General features: G+C 37.9%; 1 protein-coding gene across 1 annotated transcript in view; it reads left to right on the top strand.

Moving 5' to 3' along the window:
• LOC117328584 (RYamide receptor-like) overlaps window positions 1-13,526 on the top strand; it is a 62,944-nt gene that overhangs the window by 22,545 nt on the left and 26,873 nt on the right. The window contains exon 2 of the mRNA XM_033886093.1: window positions 9,718-10,589. Coding sequence (XP_033741984.1) covers window positions 9,798-10,589 — 792 coding nt within the window. The 5' untranslated portion in view covers window positions 9,718-9,797. The remainder of the gene's footprint in view (window positions 1-9,717; window positions 10,590-13,526) is intronic.

Raw genomic sequence — 13,526 nt, 5'->3', positions numbered from 1 at the left:
ACAGTGACGTACGATACATGATTCACAGTGACGTACAATACTTGGTCCACAGTGACGTACAGTACTTGGTTCACAGTGACGTACGATACTTGGTCCACAGTGACGTACAGTACTTGGTCCACAGTGACGTATAATACTTGGTCCACAGTGACGTACAATACTTGGTCCACAGTGACGTATAATACCTGTCCACAGTGACGTACGATACTTGGTCCACAGTGAAGTACAATACTTGTTCCACAGTGACGTACGATACTTGATTCACAGTGACGTACAATACTTGGTCCACAGGGACGTACGATACTTGGTCCACAGTGACGTACAATACTTGTTCCACAGTGACGTACAATACTTGTTCCACAGTGAAGTACAATACTTGGTTCACAGTGAAGTACAATACTTGGTCCACAGTGACGTACGATACTTGGTCCACAGTGAAGTACAATACTTGGTTCACAGTGAAGTACATTACTTGGTCCACAGTGACGTACAATACTTGGTCCACAGTGAAGTACACTACTTGGTCCACAGTGAAGTACAATACTTGGTTCACAGTGAAGTACAATACTTGGTCCACAGTGAAGTACAATACTTGGTTCACAGTGACGTACAATACTTTGTCCACAGTGACGTACAATAATTGGTCCACAGTGACGTACAATACTTGGTCCACAGTTACGTACGATACTTGGTCCACAGTGACGTACAATACTTGGTTCACAGTGAAGTACAATACTTGGTCCACAGTGAAGTACAATACTTGGTTCACAGTGACGTACAATACTTTGTCCACAGTGACGTACAATAATTGGTCCACAGTGACGTACAATACTTGGTCCACAGTTACGTACGATACTTGGTCCACAGTGACGTACAATACTTGGTCCACAGTGAAGTACAATACTTGGTTCACAGTTACGTACAATACTTGGTCCACAGTGACGTATAATACTTGGTCCACAGTGACGTACAATACTTGGTCCACAGTGACGTACAATACTTGGTCCACAGTGACGTACAATACTTGGTTCACAGTGACGTACAATACTTGGTTCACAGTGACGTATAATATTTGGTTCACTGTGTATTTTAAAAGTAGTTTCCCATATCAAGAAACGAAGATATCTGTATTAAGGGATCAAGTCATAAATATGTGTTTAGCAGATATTACAACAACGATAGTTTGGGAAAATATTTAAAAAAAAAATAAAATAATCACATTAATTATGTCTGTAGAAATTTAATCAGAAACAAAAATATCCATGAAAAAATATAAGAATCGCAAAGATCATTAAACGATGTTAAGATGTTGTTATTTGAAGATATACATTCAACAAACCTATTTCATCGGCAATGTTACTGTTTTTACTGCAGACAATGCATATACTTTCACATTGACAAGATTTAATCTTTTTCCACACATTTTTTATCAGCGCAAATGCCGTACAAACACAACGTCATACAAATATCATTTGTAAACACTTCTCACAGCAAATTCATATATTGCCTTTGTATATTACATTATGAAAATTCCTCCACGTATGTAGGTATTTTGTCTGTATTGGTGTTCGCAGTATGCTTAAGTCACTCTAAACATGTTTCTACATTTACTTAATGGACTGCTGGTTTGGAGGCTATGTTCAAGCGATCCATAAGATACTAAGTAGGTAAATACGGAAAATGTCTGAAGCGCCATTTTAGAGTCTTAACTCTGACGTGCACACAATATTTAGATATAACATACGGCGGATAAAAATATGTTATTTATCCTACAAAACAAATTTACACTCCCCAACAGAGCTGCTAATGCAGGTCCATATCACTTTCTATTATAAAATCATACTTCCAGACGTATTTTTTTCTTAAGCGTGAATGTATGCTTCAAGTCAAGTAGGAAGGAGACGAGTATAAAACGCAACAAGTCGAGGAGGAAGGAGAAGAGTCTAAACAAGACAATTTTGACGTGAAGCCATTATCGTAAATATCAATCGATCAAACGCGAGAAATATATTTTTTTTTAAATGAACGGAGAGCTTTAAAATATATACACTATACTACATATAACTGCATTAAAAGACAAGTTTTCATACAATTCTGAAACTTGTCAAAAATTCTGCACATCTATTTTCATTTTACATAACTCCTCTGCTTACCGTCATATATCACTTTAAAGATTTTTGTCCCTCAAGACGAAAGTAACGCCTTCTTGAGACGTTAATGCTTTTTCCATCAGTAGTACATACCATACCCCTCAGTTGGAGTGACCTATCAGTAGTACATACCATACCTCAGATGGAGTGACCTATCAGTAGTACATACCATACCCCTCAGCTGGAGTGACCTATCAGTAGTACATACCATACCCCTCAGCTGGAGTGACCTATCAGTAGTACATACCATACCCCTCAGCTGGAGTGACCTATCAGTTATATATACCATACCCCTCAGTTGTACTGACCTATCAACAGTACATACCATACCCCTCAGCTGGAGTGACCTATCAGTAGTACATACCATACCCCTCAGCTGGAGTGACCTATCAGTAGTACATACCATACCCCTCAGCTGGAGTGACCTATCAGTAGTACATACCATACCTCAGCTGGAGTGACCTATCAGTAGTACATACCATACCCCTCAGATGGAGTGACCTATCAGTAGTACATACCATACCTCAGCTGGAGTGACCTATCAGTAGTATATACCATACCCCTCAGCTGGAGTGACCTATCAGTAGTACATACCATACCCCTCAGATGGAGTGACCTATCAGTAGTACATACCATACCCCTCAGATGGAGTGACTTTCCATCAGTAGTACATACCATACCCCTCAGATGGAGTGACTTTCCATCAGTTATATATACCATACCCTTCAGATGGAGTGACTTTCCATCAGTAGTACATACTATACCCCTCAGTTGGAGTGACTTTCCATCAGTAGTACATACCATACCCCTCAGATGGAGTGACTTTCCATCAGTAGTACATACCATACCCCTCAGATGGAGTGACCTATCAGTAGTACATACCATACCCCTCAGATGGAGTGACTTTCTATCAGTTATATACACCATACCCTTCAGATGGAGTGACTTTCCATCAGTAGTACATACCATACCCCTCAGTTGGAGTGACTTTCCATCACTAGTACATACCATACCCCTCAGATGGAGTGACTTTCCATCAGTAGTACATACCATACCCCTCAGATGGAGTGACTTTCCATCTGTAGTACATACCATACTCCTCAGTTGGAGTGACTTTTTTATTTGTGCATCTCAAGATTAAAATAGAATCAGTGTTCATACATAATATAAAGTCAAATCTGGTCAAATCAATGGCCCTTTGGTGTGTTTTAGCCACTTGTGAGCAAATTGACATGGCTATTTTGTGTAATATATGTACAATTTAATGTAAATGAGCTTATTCTGTTCCCCCGAAACACGCATCTACGTATGCTTTGTTATTTACAAACAGCTTATCAAATTACATGTCAACAGGCGCACGGTTTGCCAAGGTTTATACTAAAAGTTGATGAAGATACTTTTGTTAAATTGCACCATAGTAGGAATGTATAGGCTTGTAAAATATCACTGTTTTGGTTGGATTTACTGTCTAGATGTCCATTAACAGTTCGATATCACATCCGTCTTGGCAATCTCCAATTTACTTTGAACATCATTATTACATGGCTTACTTTTCGCTGAGTGCCCTACATGACTTGTATATTATATTGGTGGTGACCTTTTATGATTTTATGAAAGGAGAGTTCCTCACGTGTATAAGATGCGATCTCTCGTCGGTTTGTTTTTGTTTTTTGTTTTTTTGTTTTCTTTTATTGAAAGTCTTTGCATTGCATTCAGCTCGATTAAAAGGGTTAGTAAAATTGATCAGTCCCCACACTAGAAATCTTACATAGTGCGTGCTCACCTTTATCTACTGTCATATACAAAAGAATTAAGGGTCATCTATATAGCAGAATAGTGTTGAATTTCAAACACGAATAAATACCTTAAGATTTGCACAAAACATGTCATGTAATATACCAAAATGTTTGTTTGGACATGTAGCTTCTTACAATCACCAATAATATGCTATAGATGCTACCAGTTTCTTCTGTAGAGTAACTTTGTGGTAAGATTTGGCATGGAATAATTCTAAGTCACGCAAATGATAAAACCTGAAAAATAGCCATGCTGTTATGTTCACAAGTGTCTATAGCACAGGGTAGGAGCATTTGTTTGACCGGATTTTACTGTATGTACGTATAAACACTTATTTTGTTTTTGACCTTGAAATACAAATGGCAGCTGAGAATAATATTACTCAAATATGGCTTAAAGGAGGCATTTCAGTTAATAACAAAACTCCTATATCGTACTTTTAAGACATCTCATCATAGTAACATGGACATTTGTTAAAATGGTGAGTTTGCAGCCTTTTTCAGAAATAGGCATATTTTACCCCAAACTCAACGGTTGAACATTTTTTCATAAAAGCAGTCTTCTTGCCACTTCAAGAATACTTTATATTGTCTAATAAGAGCATTTTTGATGTTTTAAATACCTCCTTATATGCCATATTTGTGTGATATCATTCACGACCGCCATTTGCATTTCAAGGTCAAAATAAAAACAGCGTTTATACATATAATAACGTCAAAGCTGGTCAAACCAATGCTCCTATTTTGTGCTTTAGACACTTGTAAGCAAAACGACATGGCAAGTTTGTGTAATATATGGGATGCAAATGAATTAATTACGTCACCCCGAAACATGCATTTTTCTTACGTTTTGTTGAAATTTACAAACAGCTTAACAAATTACATGTCAACAGCAAGACCCAGGGTTTGCCATGATACATACTAAAAGTTCATCATGTTACTTCTGTGACATTGCACCATAATAGGGATCTATAGGCCTGTAAAATATCAATGTTTTTACTGGATTTGCTGTTTAGATGCCCCTTAAGTCTGTCTGGCGTCGTCTCTGTGTCAGTATCCTCGATAAAATCTGTTGACGTCATAGTGTTCTGATTTTCTTCAAGACCATGGGTATATGTCCTGTTTCATATGTCTGGCTAGTCTGCTAAAACTTTCTCGCTTGGGAATCGCTATTAATTTTATCAGACCTCATTGGACAGCAATCGCCAGCGTTGGACATGAAACGGTTCTTTCTTTGAAGAAATAAAAACAATTTAGTTGTGCAATAGTTGTACTTAGTTTTGTCTCTGGACAATTGTAATATCAATTGATATCATAATGGTATTGCAATATTTCTAATTTAGGATTTCAAATCGAAGCTTATACTCCCTGTTGTGATTATATAGGATAATATATTATACGTAGAAATGGATATACATAATTAATAGGTCACGTGCACTGTATATTAATAACTTATTACCAGATACCTTAACGTAATACACAAGACACATTTACCACGTGAAAAACACATTAGAATAACAGCCTCTCTGGTTTAACTTTCAAATGGTTAATCAACACATTGCCTTTTGCAAGTCAATATTTTTGTTCATTTGTAAATTCAGCATAATCTGCATAACTAAGTGTTCCGAATTCACATTTACTGTTCCATTTTATTTTAATACAATGAATGGAAATTAATTATATCGCAGGATACTTCAATCTAGAGTGTCCTGGTATAGTGATGTGGTATAGTGTGTCCTGGTATACTGATGTGGTATAGAGTGTCCTGGTATACTGATGTGGTATACAGTGTCCTGGTATACTGATGTGGTATAGAGTGTCCTGGTATACTGATGTGGTATAGTGTCCTGGTATACTGATGTGGTATAGTGTGTCCTGGTATACTGATGTGGTATAGTGTGTCCTGGTATACTGATGTGGTATAGAGTGTCCTGGTATACTGATGTGGTATAGAGTGTCCTGGTATACTGATGTGGTATAGTGTCCTGATATACTGATGTGGTATAGAGTGTCCTGGTATACTGATGTGGTATAGAGTGTCCTGGTATACTGATGTGGTATAGAGTGTCCTGGTATACTGATGTGGTATAGAGTGTCCTGGTATACTGATGTGGTATAGAGTGTCCTGGTATACTGATGTGGTATAGAGTGTCCTGGTATACTGATGTGGTATACAGTGTCCTGGTATCCTGATGTGGTATAGACTGTCCTGGTATACTGATGTGGTATAGAGTGTCCTGGTATACTGATGTGGTATAGACTGTCCTGGTATACTGATGTGGTATAGTGTGTCCTGGTATACTGATGTGGTATAGACTGTCCTGGTATACTGATGTGGTATAGAGTGTCCTGGTATACTGATGTGGTATACAGTGTCCTGGTATACTGATGTGGTATAGAGTGTCCTGGTATACCGATGTGGTATAGTGTCCTGGTATACTGATGTGGAATACAGTGTCCTGGTATACTGATGTGGTATACAGTGTCCTGGTATACTGATGTGGTATACAGTGTCCTGGTATACCGATGTGGTATAGTATCCTGGTATACTGATGTGGTATAGAGTGTCCTGGTATACTGATGTGGTATAGAGTGTCCTGGTATACTGATGTGGTATAGTGTCCTGGTATACTGATGTGGTATAGAGTGTCCTGGTATACTGATGTGGTATAGAGTGTCCTGGTATACTGATGTGGTATAGAGTGTCCTGGTATACTGATGTGGTATAGAGTGTCCTGGTATACTGATGTGGTCCTGGTATCCTGGTATACTGATGTGGTATAGAGTGTCCTGGTATACTGATGTGGTATAGAGTGTCCTGGTATACTGATGTGGTATAGAGTGTCCTGATATACTGATGTGGTATAGAGTGTCCTGGTATAGTGATGTGGTATACAGTGTCCTGGTATACTGATGTGGTATAGAGTGTCCTGGTATACTGATGTGGTATAGAGTGTCCTGGTATACTGATGTGGTATAGAGTGTCCTGGTATACTGATGTGGTATAGAGTGTCCTGGTATACTGATGTGGTATAGAGTGTCCTGGTATACTGATGTGGTATAGAGTGGCCTGGTATACTGATGTGGTATAGAGTGTCCTGGTATAGTGATGTGGTATACAGTGTCCTGATATACTGATGTGGTATAGAGTGTCCTGGTATACTGATGTGGTATAGAGTGTCCTGGTATAGTGATGTGGTATAGAGTGTCCTGGTATAGTGATGTGGTATATAGTGTCCCGGTATACTGATGTGGTATAGAGTGTCCTGGTATAATGATGTGGTATAGAGTGTCCTGGTATACTGATGTGGTATAGAGTGTCCTGGTATACTGATGTGGTATAGAGTGTCCTGGTATACCGATGTGGTATACAGTGTCCTGGTATACTGATGTGGTATACAGTGTCCTGGTATGCCGATGTGGTATAGAGTGTCCTGGTATACTGATGTGGTATAGAGTGTCCTGGTATACTGATGTGGTATATGTTAAAGTGTAGATTGTCTTTGTATATTTATGCTGTAGTAGAGATTGTCTTTGTATATTTATACTGTAGTAGAGATTGTCTGTATATGTATGCTGTAGTAGAGATTGTCTTTGTATATTTATACGGTAGTAGAGATTGTCTTTGTATATTTATGCTGTAGTAGAGATTGTCTTTTTTGTATTTATACTGTAGTAGAGATTGTCTTTGTATATTTATGCTGTTATAGAGATTGTCTTTGTATATTTATGCTGTAGTAGAGATTGTCTTTGTATATTTATGCTGTAGTAGAGATTGTCTTTTTTGTATTTATACTGTAGTAGAGATTGTCTTTGTATATTTATGCTGTAGTAGAGATTGTCTTTGTATATTTATGCTGTAGTAGAGATTGTCTTTGTATATTTATGCTGTAGTAGAGATTGTCTTTGTATATTTATGCTGTAGTAGAGATTGTCTTTGTATATTTATGCTGTAGTATAGATTGTCTTTGTATATTTATACTGTAGTAGAGATTGTCTTTGTATATTTATGCCGTAGTAGAGATTGTCTTTGTATATTTATGCTGTAGTAGAGATTGTCTTTGTATATTTATGCTATGGTAGGTAATTTCCTTGGACATTGTTTAGATTGTTTTTGCCTTTTCTTGCATATAATACCCTAGGTTCACATCAGAATGCGTATTAGGGTTTTTGGCTCGTGATAGTAATTCTAAACATATGAACGCATTTCTACGCTCAACTGGACATGATATTGTGTTATAGGTAATACAGGTTACGTCGTGGTCTATAGCATTTTTTTCTATGGATAACAAACTTAATCAAACCCAGCACGACTCGTCGTTATCAGCAATACCAATGCTTGTTACAGGAGCATTTGTCAAGTATTCATTCATTACTTATACATTAAGTCAATCCACACACTTGTATCAGTTAGTGAAGTCCTCGGTAAATTCAGGCATGTCACAATAATTTCAACATAAATACAGTGTATACTCGGTAACAAAGTAAGCTCCGTGTCTGTCTATTGGTTTATGAGGATATCGTTAGAATGTTTCTGTACTGTTACCCAATTCTGTTGAATAAGTGTCGACTAAATGCTGACAGGGAAGTCCAGCAGTCAGTTCATTCACTGTGTACGCCTAACTATGGATTTCTGTTAAAGTTTATAGCAGAAATCGACACCATCTTTAACTATTACGTTATATAGCCAATTTGTGTCGGTACCGAATCGATATGGGACAGCTACCATCTAACATTAGCAACCATTAGTTCCTCACCTTCTATGTCCAATAGGTATGTATGATAACCATCAATGGGAGTAAAGACTTGAATCCATGGGATTACGATAGGTTAATACACAGTTTGAAATAACGTCTACATCAAGCTTAATTATTCCTCATTTTCGGTCAAAAGATATGTGTATCTAATTAGATCATAATTGAAAACCTTTCAAACCACAGGTCAGGATAAGCCAAATTTAAGACCAGATGATATTCCTTCTGAAGACCACATAATCATAGGAATGTATATTACAGGGCTATAATGATTATATAAAGTGTTAAATTGTTTGATGGTAAGATCATCTTCGTCTTGTCACAAGGCATGATCGTGTTGGCTTTGTATTGAATAAAGGATATAATTCCGAGATATAATGCTCGGTAGTTCTGCCACGGAACAAAGATGAAAAACACTGACAGCGATAACGGAAGACATCATTTTGATCCTCGCTCTTATTTAAAAATTCGAAAAGCGATCGCTATTCACTTGAGCAATTAAGCCATCAGATAGCACCAGATATAAAAGACCTAGCCTCACCAGCATCCAGGCCATCCTGACTCGGCGGGCCATTACGGAAGGCTACGGCGGGTAGACCGCGCCAGCACCAGATCGCCACTGGAATTCACATTTACGTACAGTGTACATCGTGGGGACTCTCATATCGGTCTTATTGTCTTAATGTTTGAATGTAGGTGTATGAGGATATTTATAATCACTGCTTCATTTTATATTTATTCGTTATTGTTATAAATAAGTGTAATACGTTAGCATTCCTAGTATCGTTATGTATCACAATCCAAGAGCAGTTAGGTTTATTAGTATCTACACAGCTACATATAGATTATTGTATTATGATATGATACATACGATGGTTTGTATAATTATCCGCTTACATATAATTTTATTATGGATCCCAGGAGGTTATTGGAAGCATGGATTTCATTATCTTATCAAGGATATCTACACCACTCAAATCGTTATTTAATATAATGATAGTTTTTGTTTGTTTCCAGGTCTGAGTATCTGCCAACATCTGTGATGTCTGAACAAGACGAATAACACACATTCTAGTAACAAGTCCTAGATCACAACTATGGATACGGAGACTGGAATAGAGACCCCTACGGAACAGGGTTATTATGCGACGATGAATCCCTCTCTGATGAATGCCAGTGTTCCGACGGACGGAAGTAGTACCATTGGTCATACTCCATTACAAGTTCCAGTTTATCTCCAGGCTATCCTTATTACCATGTACTCGGCAATCATAATTCTGTCAGTCGGAGGGAATTTGACAGTGTGTTTCATTGTGTTTAGGGCAAGGCGCATGCGCACTGTGATGAATTTTTTCATAGTGAGTCTTGCTATGAGTGATCTCCTGATGGCCCTTTTGTGCATCCCTTTTACGTTTGTTGCTAACCTCGTTTTGAATTACTGGCCTTTTGGTGACCTGTTGTGTCCCATCGTCACATTCCTTCAGTCCGTAACGGTCTTCCTCAGCTCTTTTACCCTCGTTGCTATCAGTATGGATCGTTATATCGCAATTATTTACCCTCTTCGCCAAAAAATGTCCAAAAAACAGGCGTTTATCGTAATCGCTTTGATATGGTTCATATCATTCTTAATACCGATACCCACGGCATTGTTTTCTTGGACGCACAAATACGTCAACGTTTCAACAGCCCCGAAATTCTGCCAGGAAATGTTTGCGAATCCTGAAGATAAACGTTTGTACGGAACAATGATAATGCTATTACAGTACTTTCTTCCCTTAATTATTCTGATGTTTACCTATGGCCGGATCAGCGCTGTCATGTGGATAGACAGAACACCGGGAGAGGCCATGACCACGCGCGATCAGCGCATGACCGAGTCCAAGCGGAAGGTGAGTTACTGTATAATTACCAACTTACCTGTTTCCATGATAATCCATGTAAATACGAAACAACATAAATCAAGTCACTTTTTTTAGCTTGATTATATTTCAAACTAAACATGTTTTAATATATGCAGAGAAGTAACTGCACATAGAGTAGTGTCGGTTATGTTTTCTGAACAAAACATCACGCATTTAATGTTTGATGGATTTCTTTATGCAATCAGGAAAAGTGTTAATACAGACCTATCCTTAATTTTCCCTACAGAGTAACAATGTAATTGCTGCACTTCCTCATGACTGACAACTATTGTTTTAAAAGTAGCCCCGCAGTGAACTCATTATATAGGGTTTGGCTTTTATTGAAATCGCTAGAAAGGTAATTAAGCGCCAATTTAAAACGCTAACAAAAGCACCTTGGTGCCTGAAGCTTAGAAAGCCGATGTTATTTTCCACAGATGTACATTTCGTCCATTTGTGAAATATACCTAGTGTTACAGTTAGTACCTTGTGAAATGAATACAGGGCTACAGGAAGTACTTTGTGAAATATATGTAGGACTACTGGAATTACCTTACTGATAGTTCTAGTTTATGACTACCTAGTAAAAAGGCCAATTTAGATAAAGGTTGCAGCGCTTTAACAATTTGATTAACAAGGGACTTTTATAGATCGTGTTGTGGCAATTCATAATTACAATTGATGGTGATGACGATTTCAAACGTGGCGAATTATTTCATCATTGATTTATAGACGTCGAAACAGCACTAAATGGCACCAGGCTCAAGGACATACTGATTTCACCTTTAGCGAATAAAACGTGATATTTCTGGGTGTGAGAAATGATTTCAGTAATGATATAACCATGCTAATAAACGTGTCCCCTTAATACACGATTAAAGAAGTTTTATTGCAATAAGATCAGGATTCCAATAAACCCCCTGATATCAGGTATAAATCAGGTATAACAGATCGTTCCCAACTTGTTCAAGGTATAATGCTGTATTGATATCCCTTACTCCTACAACCCATTTCTGTTGAAGTCAAAGCATACAAATATATTTAAGATATTTGTTTAATAGAACAGCTTTTTATACAACTCTGTAACATTATGATACTTATACTTCAGCTCAAAACTCAAAAATGTTTAAAACCAATGATCAATAAGTTGGTTATTTCTATCGCACTATTGTTTCAATGTAAGTCTATATAGTGGACAGTCCTAGTCTGTAGTCCTGTCATAGTCCAATGTAAGTCTATATAGTGGACAGTCCTAGTCTGTAGTCCTGTTACAGTCCAATGTAAGTCTATATAGTGGACAGTCCTAGTCTGTAGTCCAGTTATAGTCCAATGTAAGTCTATATAGTGGACAGTCCTAGTCTGTAGTCCTGTTACAGTCCAATGTAAGTCTATATAGTGGACAGTCCTAGTCTGTAGTCCTGTTATAGTCCAATGTAAGTCTATATAGTGGACAGTCCTAGTCTGTAGACCTGTTATAGTCCAATGTAAGTCTATATAGTGGACAGTCCTAGTCTGTAGTCCTGTTATAGTCCAATATAAGTCTATATAGTGGACAGTCCTAGTCTGTAGTCCTGTTACAGTCCAATGTAAGTCTATATAGTGGACAGTCCTAGTCTGTAGTCCTGTTATAGTCCAATGTAAGTCTATATAGTGGACAGTCCTAGTCTGTAGTCCTGTTATAGTCCAATGTAAGTCTATATAGTGGACAGTCCTAGTCTGTAGTCCTGTTATAGTCCAATGTAAGTCTATATAGTGGACAGTCCTAGTCTGTAGTCCTGTTATAGTCCAATGTAAGTCTATATAGTGGACAGTCCTAGTCTGTAGTCCATTACAGTCCAATATAAGTCTATATAGTGGACAGTCCTAGTCTGTAGTCCTGTTACAGTCCAATGTAAGTCTATATAGTGGACAGTCCTAGTCTGTAGTCCTGTTACAGTCCAATGTAAGTCTATATAATGGACAGTCCTAGTCTGTAGTCCTGTTACAGTCCAATGTAAGTCTATATAGTGGACAGTCCTAGTCTGTAGTCCTGTTACAGTCCAATGTAAGTCTATATAGTGGACAGTCCTAGTCTGTAGTCCTGTTATAGTCTAATGTAAGTATATATAGTGGACAGTCCTAGTCTGTAGTCCATTACAGTCCAATGTAAGTCTATATAGCGGACAGTCCTAGTCTGTAGTCCATTACAGTCCAATGTAAGTCTATATAGTGGACAGTCCTAGTCTTTAGTCCTGTTATAGTCCAATGTAAGTCTATATAGTGGACAGTCCTAGTCTGTAGTCCTGTTACAGTCCAATGTAAGTCTATATAGTGGACAGTCCTAGTCTTTAGTCCTGTTATAGTCCAATGTAAGTCTATATAGTGGACAGTCCTAGTCTGTAGTCCATTACAGTCCAATGTAAGTCTATATAGTGGACAGTCCTAGTCTGTAGTCCATTACAGTCCAATGTAAGTCTATATAGTGGACAGTCCTAGTCTGTAGTCCTGTTACAGTCCAATGTAAGTCTATATAGTGGACAGTCCTAGTCTGTAGTCCTGTTACAGTCCAATGTAAGTCTATATAGTGGACAGTCCTAGTCTGTAGTCCTGTTACAGTCCAATGTAAGTCTATATAGTGGACAGCCCTAGTCTGTAGTCCTGTTATAGTCCAATGTAAGTCTATATAGTGGACAGTCCTAGTCTGTAGTCCTGTTACAGTCCAATGTAAGTCTATATAGTGGACAGTCCTAGTCTGTAGTCCTGTTATAGTCCAATGTAAGTCTATATAGTGGACAGTCCTAGTCTGTAGTCCTGTTATAGTCCAATGTAAGTCTATATAGTGGACAGTCCTAGTCTGTAGTCCTGTTATAGTCCAATGTAAGTCTATATAGTGGACAGTCCTAGTCTGTAGTCCTGTTACAGTCCAATGTAAGTCTATATAGTGGA

This window comes from Pecten maximus, chromosome 1 (assembly GCF_902652985.1).
Source record: "Pecten maximus chromosome 1, xPecMax1.1, whole genome shotgun sequence".
NCBI classification, from domain to species: Eukaryota; Metazoa; Mollusca; class Bivalvia; order Pectinida; family Pectinidae; genus Pecten; species Pecten maximus.
Note: the sequence above shows the minus strand (reverse complement) of the source record. Positions and strands in the feature narration are given on the sequence as shown.